This window comes from Strigops habroptila, chromosome 10 (assembly GCF_004027225.2).
Source record: "Strigops habroptila isolate Jane chromosome 10, bStrHab1.2.pri, whole genome shotgun sequence".
Lineage (NCBI taxonomy): Eukaryota > Metazoa > Chordata > Aves > Psittaciformes > Psittacidae > Strigops > Strigops habroptila.
In genome coordinates this window covers 42783417-42795684 of record NC_046359.1, presented here as the reverse complement: position 1 = coordinate 42795684, position 12268 = coordinate 42783417, and the positions used below count along the sequence as shown (strand labels likewise).

The window sequence follows — 12268 nt, the reverse complement described above, 5'->3', positions numbered from 1 at the left end:
GCAAGAGGTAGCTACACACAGTGACTTTTCCAGGAGAATATAACCCATTTCTCTCTCTAACCCTTCACAGCTACAGACACAGCAGAGCAGATGCTCAGCCAGGAGCAGGCTGATGGCATAGATACCTCTCGTGGCCCTGGTCATGGAGTAACTGAGGAGTTCACTGATGTGAAACATGAATCTGAATTTAGCTTGGAAACCAATTTCATGGAAGAGGAGAGTGGAGATTGCAATGCAGATAAGAGAGACGGCAGTTCTTCACAAGCTTTTTCAGAAGGTAAAACACTGTGTGTTTGTCTTCAGTGATCTGCCTCTAGAGGAGGATCTGTAAACGTGTGAATTATCAGATGCCTAATGATACGCTATAGAGCTTCTGAGTTTTTCTGCTGCGTTATTCATTGTGTTGCCCACATGTGAGCTGATTACACAGGGAATGCTTAACGCTAATGCAGCTGTATAGCTGAACCATTTGTTTCTGCAGCCCCTGTGGACTGGGATTTGTGTGGAGTTTCTGTTATGATCAGTAAAGCTTGAAGTATCAGGAGCTAGAAATGTGCATGGAGGGTGTTAATGTGTTCTGTTGCTTTAATAGTAGTATAAAAAGCTAGTGTAATATGAAGGGCCCTGCAAGTTTGCACTTGACTTTGGAAGATATTCTTGGCACAGAGAGCACAGGAGATAATCACAGAGCTGACCTGCGAGGGCATCCTTCACAACTCAGTGGAGGCAGAGGTGAAGTTTCTCAGAAGCTTGGGCCAGCCATAATAATTGAGACAAATGGTCAGGCTCTCTGTCAGTTTTGAAGGTGACACAGAGGGGTCCAACTGCACCAGGACCAGGAAGGCATGAGGCATCAGTGGAGCATGTGTGGTACCTTCTGAGAGCGTAGCCCAGAACCCAGTGTGCTGATGGGTACAATCAGAGCTCCAGTGATGGAGCCATCCCACCATGTGTGATACAAATACCTGTGTGCACGCGTTCGGGGATACACCACATGTTGGCACCTGCAGAGCTTCTTTTTGTATTTCATGCTCTCTGGTTTTAATATCAGATGGCACAGTTTGAGAGAGAGAAATATGTGTTGTAGCATCCCTAGTGATGCTGGCTTGTTATCTTGGAGCAGCAGCTGCCATTGGATTTGGGAGGCAGCCTTGCTGATACATGAAATGTGTGGAAGCATCAAAGGGCCATGTGATAGAAAAAACAGCTCATTCTTGTTACCATGAGAATATTACTTAGGCTGTTGGCATTGCATTTTAATGAGAACTGTAGCTCTCCAACTGCATGCTAAGTATCCTAACAGCTTTGTTCAGCCTATAAATGATGCACTACTTTTCAGTGGGTTCCTGTAGCTTGGAGGTGGCTTTATAATTCATTACAGAAAATGAGTCATGTAACATAGCAGAAAGGGGACAAATTTCTCCTCTGGTCCTCAGGTCACTAGAATTCCTGAAAATGCTTCACTCTATTCCCTGTACTTTGCCTGACAAATGCTGAAATCCATGAAACTTAACTGAAGAGAGAGCCTGTATTACAATTAAATGATACCCTGTTCATTTGTGTTGCTGGGAAGACTTTCCTAACAGTGTCATGATGAGCAATTGTCTTGACTTTGGCCTGGGTAACTTGCATGTGGGCTAGCGATCTGTTGGCAAGCGCTAGTGTTCTCTAGTTGGTTTGCTTTGTGCAGTGAGTGCTGTTGTGCTGCAAGCAGTATACAGGGCTTGGGTTTCAAAATAAGCTTTGCATGTGACTCTGTGCATGCCAGTATCTTTGAATACAGCATGATTTTACAGTTCCCTGCCCCTCCTTTCCTTGCCTTTCCAGAAAGAAATGCTGATTAGATAAATCAGACTTTTACTCACTTCAGGCACTTTTTGCCTCCCTTCCCAAAACCCACTTAATCTTTCTGTGCTTTATCACGCACTGTACTTATATCATTGACCACAGATGCAAAGCCCTGGGCAGAACTGTTTATAAATTAAGAAGGGCAGTAAGTTCACTTGAAGTCTTTACTGTTGACAGCCTATTTCACCTGCAAGGGATGGATGTGTCAGAGCTTAAGGCAGAAAATTGCCACAGTGTTTTCTGCTATATATTGCTTTCCTGTCCAACATTTGTTTTGTGATTGAAAGTTCTAGTACTTCCATAAGTGCTGCTTTTTTTTTATTTTTTAAGCAATCTGTCAAATCTGTTCTCTCTGTTCTTGTAGAGAGAATTTGACATCCTTCCTCTCATCTCCAAGTGCTTTGAAATAACTAGTTCTAACTGTGATGTTGGCCAGCATGGAAATTGTTTGTCTCATTTGCAAATGGATTCTGAAATTTGCTTCTGGTATTAGCTACATAGTTCTCAGGATATTTTTCTGTTGTTGTTGTTATAAATAGATCCATTTAAACAGCACATGGACAAAGAACTCCAAGAAAAAGACATAGAAAAAATGTCTACGCTTCCTAAAACTTCAAGTCAAAGCCAGGTAACAGTGTTCTGTAGCCATCCAGAGCTCCTAAATCCGGGATTAAAATAGTCCTTTTTTTTTATGCAAGTGAAGTCGATTCATAATTGTTATTATTAGCTGTTGGCACTGGGATTGTCAAGATTTTGTCACTCTGTTGTTGCTGAAGTGTTTTCTTCTTCGCTTAGTGCTGGGCGAGAGTTGAAATCTGAAATCTGCCATTATGTAGGCGTAAGGCAACAGGTCTGAGAAACATCGCTTCAGAGTTTGAGCTGTGGTCTCAAACCCATAGGTTTAGTGCTCTTGACTCCAGCCAGGAGCAGGGCTGGTTTCTGAGTGGTAACTGCACACTGCCAGGGATGTGCTCTGTAACTGAACTCGTGAGGTGAGCACATACAGTCTTAAAAGCACTTGTGGTACACTTCCATGTTCTTCGAGATGGCTGCATCTCTGTATGCGTTGACAAGCCCATAAAGGGCAATCTGACACGTTACTTCACCTGTTATTTCCAGTATTAGAAGTGTTAGTACCAGAAAACCACCTCATTGCTTGAGAGAGAACATGGGTTTTCAAACTACTCATTTTTAGACAAACCTTTGCTTCCAAACTTTTTCACATCCGATTTTGTTTTGGAGAGTTGCCTCGCATTCTGGTCAGCCATATGCTGGGTGACACTCCCTGGAAGATATCCAATGGGTAGTCAGTCGGAGAGAAAGCTGTGATTTGTTTAACTCTTTTTTTCTTTCCTTTTTGGAATAGGGTGGCCAAAAATACCAGTGCCACCTGAAGCAATGTGTGATAAATCTTTGCCTAACTTGGTGTAGTTATGTTACAGAGATAGGTAGGGACAACTTGCATGGCAGGAGGCTTAAAGTTTAGTTTTCTCCTACTACACTGATAGTTTTGTTCTCAAAATCAGGCAGACTCAGATTGCATTTAGCAACTGAATCACGACTTCTGGATTTATTCCCTAGTGGGGTTCTGTTCTCATCTTTAAACAAAATACATACCTCAGTGCGGCTGATCTGTAAGTGTGGTCAGACTCTCGTCCCTGATGTGCTGCACGGGTTAGGCAGAAATGTCATCCTTCCTTTTCCTCAGTTTTCTCATCTGTAAAATGAGGACAGTTACAGACACACCACTGCAAAATACATGCAGATCTGCTGAGCTCGAGTGTATTGTTATTTACCCTGGCAGGCTCTACAAGAGACTGCATATTAAAAAAAAAGGGTTTGATTTGTATTATGAAAAGATGATTTCTCAAATTTCATGAACTTGATTGAAGTGCCAGCTGTGGTGCTGTGCTTCTACGTGCACTAAGTTTGTTACATCTGACTGCTTTGGTTTTGTTGGCTTGTGGTTTTTTTCCAGTGGCCAAGGCTGGGCCAACTGACGTTTTCTTCCACGTTGGAGAAACCCAAAACTTTGAAAGCAGACAAAGAAGTTGATGTGAAACAGCTTTATCTTCACAAGCCTTTGGAATCCACTTGGCCAAAAGTGAATAAACAATTTCTGTCCTCAGTGAATAAACCAAGCGATGCCTTTCTTACTCCATTACAAAGAGAGCTCTTCTCTATCATGAACACATACCGGGACTTGTTCTATCCAGAAAGAAATGCTTTAACCAATGGAGAGGAAATCCGGCATGCTTACTGCTTGCATGCCTTGAACCATGTTCTGAAGGCAAATTCCCAGGTGCTCAGCAACAATGCCAAAAAACGAGACCAGAAGCCAGGGGCTGACAATGATGACCACAGAGATCAAGGGCTCACTAGACCTAAGGTAAGAGAGCTTCATGAATGTGATTCCCCGTGCCCACCCTGGCTTTCTGGTCAAGCTCTATAAACATCCTCGCAGTTTATCCAGAACTATTTCTCTTGCTGCTCTCTCAGGTGACATGTTCCTGGGCATGGGGGTTTCCACATGCCTTTGTCATGCCTGGAAGTCATCTGCTGTGGCCCTGCAAGAAGTAGTGAGCACAGGGTTGTTGGTCAGCTTGTTTCTGTGCTCTGTGAGACATTAGTTTGACTTACCTTTTCCTTTGTCCCCCTATCACTACAGAATGACATGTCACTTTTTCCTGTTTCTGTTTCTAAATCTACCAGTACCGGAAGGTGCCTCCACATGGGTCTTCAGTATTAGTGCAAGTAGTGTAGGCTGTCACCCAGTGTGGGCTGTCCCAGAAATTTTTTTGTCCGTAAGCACTTGCCTGTGTGGAAGGATCTTTCTGTACCCGGGAGGCCTCAGGGAATCCCAGTCCCATTGTCATAGCTGGTGGAGTGGGCCTCAAACCAATGCTCCCTGGATTCACAGCATCCTCTAGTTGGTAAGCGGGTGGATTCAATAACAGCTAGCTTGTCACTGGTGGTGCCAGCTGCCTGTGGAACAAGTTGGGCTATGGTGTTGACTCCCCATATAAGTTAGATACTTATATTTCACAGTGCTGTGCAGAGGCTCTTGCCACCCATCCAGGAGCCAGCCACTGACCGTGGCTGTGTATGGTGGGATCTATTACTTGCTTGGGGGTTGGGGAGAACAGGAGAACGTGCTTAGTTTTCAGTTCTGCTGTAATGGTACCCTGATGGGGAACCAAATAGAGCTGCTGGCCAGTACCTCTTGATGAGCACGCTGTGTCCCAGAGCATGCTCCCTCCTTACTGCGTGTCAGAGTTGTTCTGTTTTGATTGCTGGGATGCCCCAGAGGGGCAGATCTAAGTCAAAATCTTTCCTTATCACAGAGTTAACTGCAAGTGTTTGTATTTTGTGGGTTATTCTGTTGTAACTGTTGATCTACACAGGTACTCATGATAGTGCCCTTCAGGGAGTGTGCTTTGAGAATTGTGCATATTTTCATCAATCTGCTTGAAGTGAATGAGAAAAGAAAAATAGATGTAAGTAATAAAAAGCGCTTCAAAGGGGAGTTTGGCTCTGACCCAGAAGAGAAGCCCCCCAACCTGAAAAGACCTGAAGATTACGAAGCTGTCTTTGCTGGCAACATTGATGACCACTTCAGAATTGGTAATGATCTACTCAGCAGATTATTTTTACCTTATATAGAACTGAGAAGTAACAAGTTCTTCCTGAGTGTCTGGCTCAGGGCCGGACGTTCTGGTGAGGCTCAAGGCTCTGTGGTGTTCATGCTGGTTTTGCACTGGCAACTTGGGATCTTTCTGAAAATCTTCTTTTTGCCTTACCAGAACTTAAAAAGGGAGTGAAACTCCAAAAGTAATGACTTTCACATCAAGTTCAGTATTGCTTAAAATGCAGCGATCGCTTGATTGTAGTGAGATTGCCCACACTTCATTTTAAAGAGTATAACCTTGATTGTGCTGCAAAGCCTTCCATCTGTGTAAAAGAAACCAACAAAACTTTGGGGTTTAATCAGCCAGTTCACAGTGTTTCTTGTAATGGGTAATGATTAGAACAAAAGTAAAGCTCAGTATTGAGCAAAGTGGTTTTCTACTTGTGCTGCGCATGGTTTTCACGAAGGCAAAGGAGCAGCCAACAAGTCTGTTGGACAAGTAGCAAATTTGAGGCTATTTCATAATATTATAATCTCATGCTGTTTTAGTAACTCAGCATGCAGAGAATTAGCTAGTGCTTGCTTCCTGGAGCTGCCATGGTGAGTAGGCAGTTTTTCTAACTTGGCAGATCAGAGGCTTTTGAAATTATTGTTCCTTGAGAGATAAATTGACATCCCAAGAAATTCCATGATGGAGTGGAAGATGAGAGCAGGTCCCACTCAATCTTTCTTCCTTCCCCACTGAGTATCTCTCTGGCTGAGAGCATCTGACTTTCAGTAGCATAATAATTTTCCTTTTGGTCCTCTCCCGTACCACAGGCTGCTTGATCCACTTCCTAGGTGTGAAGAAATGCTTGAAGAACCTTTCAGGGCTGTTACTTGCAGAAGCAAATCATAGAAGCAGCATAATTATTCTTTCTTACTGTGCCTCACACCCTGTTACTTCTGCACAAAGATCTCATTTAAAGCACATTTATTATGCCTTACTAAAACCACCCTTTCACATTTTTAAACAGAAAAAGAGACTTGATGTTGTTAAACTGTGAGAAGTGATATCTTCTTTCTGGAAATTCAACCAATTGTGCCTTTTGGGTTTTTTGGACCATTTTTATCATTGGGTTAAAATAGATCATGGAGGGGTCCCTGTTGCTGTCTGTGTGACAGCCTCCAGCTGTGCCCATGGCAGTTGGTTTTACACGGAGAGGGAGAGAAGTTGAAGTGACACCTTTGTTGGCAGACTGTAATGGGTGGTTGGAATATGGGCCAGAATACCTGGATTTTTAAATCAGAAAACTGGGGGTCCTAGCAATGTTGCCATGTAGTTATAACACAGGAAACAAATTCCTTTGATTCCTTTCCTTTTCCTTTCTTTAACATGAGAGGTGATACGTAAGCTAGTTTGGCATGTGCACTGCAACATGGGGTGTGAGAAGCAATGCAAGGGAATCGTAGAATCCCAGCCTGGTTTGGGTTGGAAAGGACCTTAAGCTCATCCAGTTCCAACCCCCTGCCATGGGCAGGGACACCTTCCACTAGAGCAGGTTGCTCCAAGCCCCTGTGTCCAACCTGGCCTTGAACACTGCCAGGGATGGGGCAGCCACAGCTTCTCTGGGCACCCTGTGCCAGCGCCTCAGCACCCTCACAGGGAAGAGCTTCTGCCTTAGATCCAACCTGAACTTCCCCTTTTTCAGTTTGAACCCATCACCCCTTGTCCTATCGCTCCAGTCCCTGATGAAGAGTCCCTCTCCAGCACCCTTGTAGCCCCCTTCAGACACTGGAAGCTGCTCTGAGGTCTCCACGCAGCTTCTCTTCTCCAGGCTGAACAGCCCCAATGTTCTCAGCCTGCCTCCATACGGGAGGTGCCGCAGCTTATGCTTTCAGTTGTCATAACATGAAGAACCTTTTCCTTTGAGTTTTAGTAGCCACTCTTGTGGCCTTGTGGATAAAGACAGTTTATAGTCAAGAGGTCCACACTGAATCTTTCATGACACATGAAGGTAACAGGTGCTCTAGGACCTAATGGCAGACACCAAAGTTTAGGATTTAGGGAGAAAGGAGTAGTTAATCATTTATGCCCTTTTTTATCCTTTTTTTTTTATTTCTTACGTTCCTTAGCCCCCTCATCCCCCTTTATAGCAGAAAATCACAAAAAAATGTGTTTCAGTTGAAAAATATTGTCCAGGCTATGAAAAATCTGGGGAAAAAAGTACTACTGAAAGAGTTTGCTGAACTCCATGAGAATCTGCCAAGTGCTTGTTAGCTGGGCATGGGTAAGCATTTTTTAGGGAAAGGAGAGTTTGGAACAGATCGGTTTTGTCCATCTCTGATCATTGGTATGTGTTAAGGGAGAGGGAATGTAGGGAGTTGCAGTTAGAGCCTGCTGGAAGAATATGGTTGATGATTGACCTTAACTAAGAAGCTGCTGTTGTTTGTCGTTGGGCAGGGGTTGCGATTCTCCAGAAGAGCATGAGGCTCTATGCACCGTTTTACTCCTCGGATATCATCATCGCCTCTCCCCTGGGAATGAGGACTGTCATCGGGGCAGAGGGGGAGAAGAAGAGAGATTTTGATTTTCTGTCATCAATAGAAATTCTCATAATTGATCAAGCAGATATTTACCTGATGCAGAACTGGGAGCATGTTCTGGTGCGTTGTCTGTATGGATTTTCGTGTTGCGCTGTATTTTGTTAGTCTGATAGAACTTAGTTTTGGCAGCGAGCAGTGTTGCTATGTTTACTGACTTGATGCCAGACATGGATGCTTGTTCTTTTTCCTCCCTCCACTGTGATATTTTCCTTATACTAAGAATATTCTCTCTGCAGATTTTGGTAGCATTCAGCACCTGTTCTCTAGAAATCTTAGTAGTTGGTGCTTTAGAGGCATGTTTCATCAGACACTATTTTTTGACGGGTTTAATTATCTTGCAGAACAATATTAAATGATGATTCCTTTAATCACATCTGGGAGAAAATATGCCAGCTGTGTGACTGCCCAGTGCCTCAGTCAGACTGTAGCTGTGCGAGGAATCTGTACATCCTAATTCAGGTTCCTCCAGAAAGTAGTAGGAGCTGGGGCTTGTCTCCACTGACTGCAGAGATGCTAAGTACTAGTCATGTCCAAAGTTGGACAGTATGAAGATGAAGGTGTCCCAGGAAGGGCACATGAGCCTACTCAATGTCCAAGGAATGAATCCTGGAGCCTGTTTCCTGTTGGTTTGGTTTTGGTTTGTTGAGGTTTTTTTTCCTTTGGGTGCAACTGCCTTCCATATGCAGCAGCAGCAATGCCAGTCTGAGGCATCATTCGATGGGGAGAGTTCCTTCACTTGCACCCAAACTCTCCCTGAATGTGATGGGAACTGCATTTGGGCTTCTTCTAGTTCAGAAACTTTGGGCCCTTTGACTTTAATACCAAAACCAAATCCATTATACTTGTCCCATGGGAGAAGATTGGGAGCAGAGATGACTGTCACTGATGTCTGAAGAGATGGTAGCTTTCAGTTCTGTGGTGGGAAATCAAGTCATTTCTTCTTGCTGTGGTCAATAAATTCCATTCAGTCATGTCCTGGGAGATCACCACTGGTTTCTATATTCTGTGCTGTCTTGCTCATCCCTGCCCACTTTCTCGCTGCTGTTGAGGCTCTTGCAGCGCGGTTGTGAGGCTATCAGTGAGTAGCTCTGTGTTCCCATCTCTCTGCGCAGCACCTGATGAAGCACATGAACCTGCTGCCTCTGGAGTCCCACGGGGTAGACTTCTCCCGGGTGCGGATGCTGAACCTCAATAACTGGTGCAGGTACTACCGCCAGACGCTGCTGTTCAGCGCTCTGCAGGACCCCCAGCTTAACTCCGTCTTCAACAAACACTGCTTCAATTACATGGGGCAGGTGAGTTCACAGGGGAGCTGAATGCTTCCTTTAAATGCTGGCCTAAGGGAGGGGAGAGGAACAGAAAACCCAACACATGGAAAAATTCCATAACTCAGTGACAGAAAGACTGTCTATGTGCCAATCGTTTCTGTTACCCAAATATTTCTGTCTGAATCTCCATAATGCTGCACAACAATTTCTAATGCTGGGCCAAAAGCATGAAGAATACTCTCTTGCAGCGATACTTATTTGATCCTTTTATATTTCATGGGTAGCTGCTTCATGTCAGAAATCAGATTCTGTTTTATTCTTAATTTGGCACACACCAGTTATCTGGGTTTATTTATTTGATTTATTTTGTTGTGCAGTGGAGGGTTTGCCTTCTTCCTTTCTTTTTCTCCTGCTGTATAAGAAGCACGAAGCGTTATTACTTTGAAAGAAACAAGAAAAGTAAAACCCTTCATTGTCCATCTCAAATATATGGAAGTCAGGGCAGAAGTGGTGGTCCTGTATATTTAACAGATCTGGTATGTGTATATCTGGTATGTGTTTAGCAGCCTTCCAGTGTCTGAAGGGGGCTGCAAGGATGCTGGAGAGGGACTCTTCTTCAGGGGCTGTAGTGACAGGACAAGGGGTGATGGGTTCAAACTGAAACAGGGGAAGTTCAGGTTAGATCTAAGGCAGAAGCTCTTCCCTGTGAGGGTGCTGAGGCGCTGGCACAGGGTGCCCAGAGAAGCTGTGGCTGCCCCATCCCTGGCAGTGTTCAAGGCCAGGTTGGACACAGGGGCTTGGAGCAACCTGCTCTAGTGTGAGGTGTCCCTGCTCATAGGACATTGGATGATCTTACGGTCCTTCCCAGCCCAAACCATTCTATGATTCTATATGGAATGTAGTTTTTTGTACTGAAGCTCTCTTAAGAACAGCCTGTGCACTGCTGCAGGTGGGAGTGACGAGCAGAAAGCTAGCTGGAGTGTGGCTGCCTTTGAAATGCTGCTTCCCTAAACATCCATCCTGCTTCCTTCCCACAGGTGGCCATCCGCAACGTACCGCTCAGCGGCTCCATTAGCCACGTTGTGGTCCAGCTTCCTCACGTTTTTCGGAGGCTAGAAGCTGAAAGTTCAACTTCTGTCATAGATACAAGGTACTCTCTGTTCCAGACTATGCTGCTGTGCCTTAATGACTGCAATTTCAGATTTAGTTGAGTGTATCATTTCCTGCAGGGCACAGTGTGATTTCAGCACAGAAGTATGCCTTCATTAGTGCCCAGATGCAGACAAGGCTCTGCAGAGGTGGAGGGAAGACTGATCTTCTCCTTGCCAAACGCACTGGAGAATAGGGCCTGGGAAAGGAATACCAGGCTTTACCAGAATGGTGTAGTACTGATAAAGCCTTTGCCTTTTATCTTCTACACGTGTAGGAATCCTATGAAGTTAAAGGCAGCAAACTATAGTCAAAATCTTCTGTCATCTGTTGTCTGATGATATTCCTGTTTGAGGTCATATCAGTATTGGAAAGCTAAATGTTAACTCTGGTTAAAACATACTTGTTTTCTTATCTGAGGTTCCAGTTCTTCATCGACAAGGTGTTGCCTGAGTACCGCGACGCCATCATGTCACACACGCTCATCTACATTCCATCGTATTTTGACTACGTGCGTCTTCGAAACTACTTCAAGAAAGAGGAGCTGAATTTTACTCACATTTGTGAATACACCAAGAAGGCTGGTGTCTGCAGAGCGAGGCGCTTCTTCCTCAAGGGAGAGAAGCAGTTCTTATTGTTCACTGAGCGCTTCCACTTCTACAAAAGGTGAATTGTGGATCAAGTTTTCCCCCGAGTTGTGTCTGTGCTGTTTTGGATGTAGGGTCTGACCTTAATCATAGGTGGGCTGTATTGCTTTATGAATCTGTTGGATCTCTCTGAGGACTTCTTTGGCTGAAGTTAAGAGCTTTTCAGTTTAAAATCAGCAGTCAGCAGTCCTTTGCAGAGACTAATGCTTTGGTATGCACGGGGCTTTATTCAGGAACATAAGTGCTGCCAAGTTCCACTGATGCCAGGCCAGGATCATATAGCCTGCAAAATGGGATTCATTGTGCCTTTCATTTGTGTTCATCTGTGCCCCAATAATTACATAAGATTCTGGAAAAGGATATGTAATTGGTTTGATAATGCAATACAGCAAGCTGAGGCCACCTGGAAAATTTGCTGCATCCTGACTGGGGCTGGTTAGAAGTTCCTAATGGAACATTTCTTTTTGTATTAGCAGAAAATGTTTCACGAAGCTTGGTCTGATCAGGCTTCTGTGTCTTAAAATCCAAGAGGCTGAAATCTGCAGAAATTGGTGGTGGTCTGTACTCTGGAAGAAGTCATTGTGCCTGGCAGTATTATTATCCCCCCCTTAAATTCCACTTTTGTGTTAAATTTAGTCTACCCAGGGTTTGTAGAGTTGAGCTACAGCTGTTGTGCATTGAAGCTGATGGAAGAACTGGAAGAATTGATGCAGGAGTGATGTTCAAAACGCACATTTTGTAAAAATTAGTAGTAAAATTACTTTTGGGGTTTTTTTTCCTACTACAGGTATACAATAAAAGGCATCAGGAACCTCATTTTCTATGAGTTACCAACATACTCCCACTTCTACAGTGAGATTTGTAATATGATGAAGGCCACAGGCAGTGGAGTGGATGCTACTTGGACCTGTACTGTGCTCTACTCCAAGTATGATGCTCAGAAATTGGCTGCAGTGGTTGGCATAGAGCGCACAGCTCAAATGCTGCAGTCCAAGAAGAATGTGCACCTCTTTGTGACAGGAGAAAGTGAATAAGTGATATTGGATGGACCTACAGTCTACTCTTCATGCACTTGCTGATGGTGCTTTTTAAGTATTAAACTTCTCACTCCCTTTTATTAAATATTCTGTTGAAATTGTTCA

General features: G+C 44.1%; 1 protein-coding gene across 1 annotated transcript in view; it reads left to right on the top strand.

Moving 5' to 3' along the window:
* Window positions 1-12268, top strand: part of UTP25 (UTP25 small subunit processor component) — a 15588-nt gene extending 3320 nt beyond the window's left edge. The window contains exons 4-12 of the mRNA XM_030499018.1: window positions 71-277; window positions 2388-2476; window positions 3827-4237; window positions 5253-5472; window positions 7920-8122; window positions 9175-9357; window positions 10368-10480; window positions 10900-11145; window positions 11914-12268. Of these exons, the coding sequence (XP_030354878.1) occupies window positions 71-277; window positions 2388-2476; window positions 3827-4237; window positions 5253-5472; window positions 7920-8122; window positions 9175-9357; window positions 10368-10480; window positions 10900-11145; window positions 11914-12160 (1919 nt within the window). The 3' untranslated portion in view covers window positions 12161-12268. The remainder of the gene's footprint in view (window positions 1-70; window positions 278-2387; window positions 2477-3826; window positions 4238-5252; window positions 5473-7919; window positions 8123-9174; window positions 9358-10367; window positions 10481-10899; window positions 11146-11913) is intronic.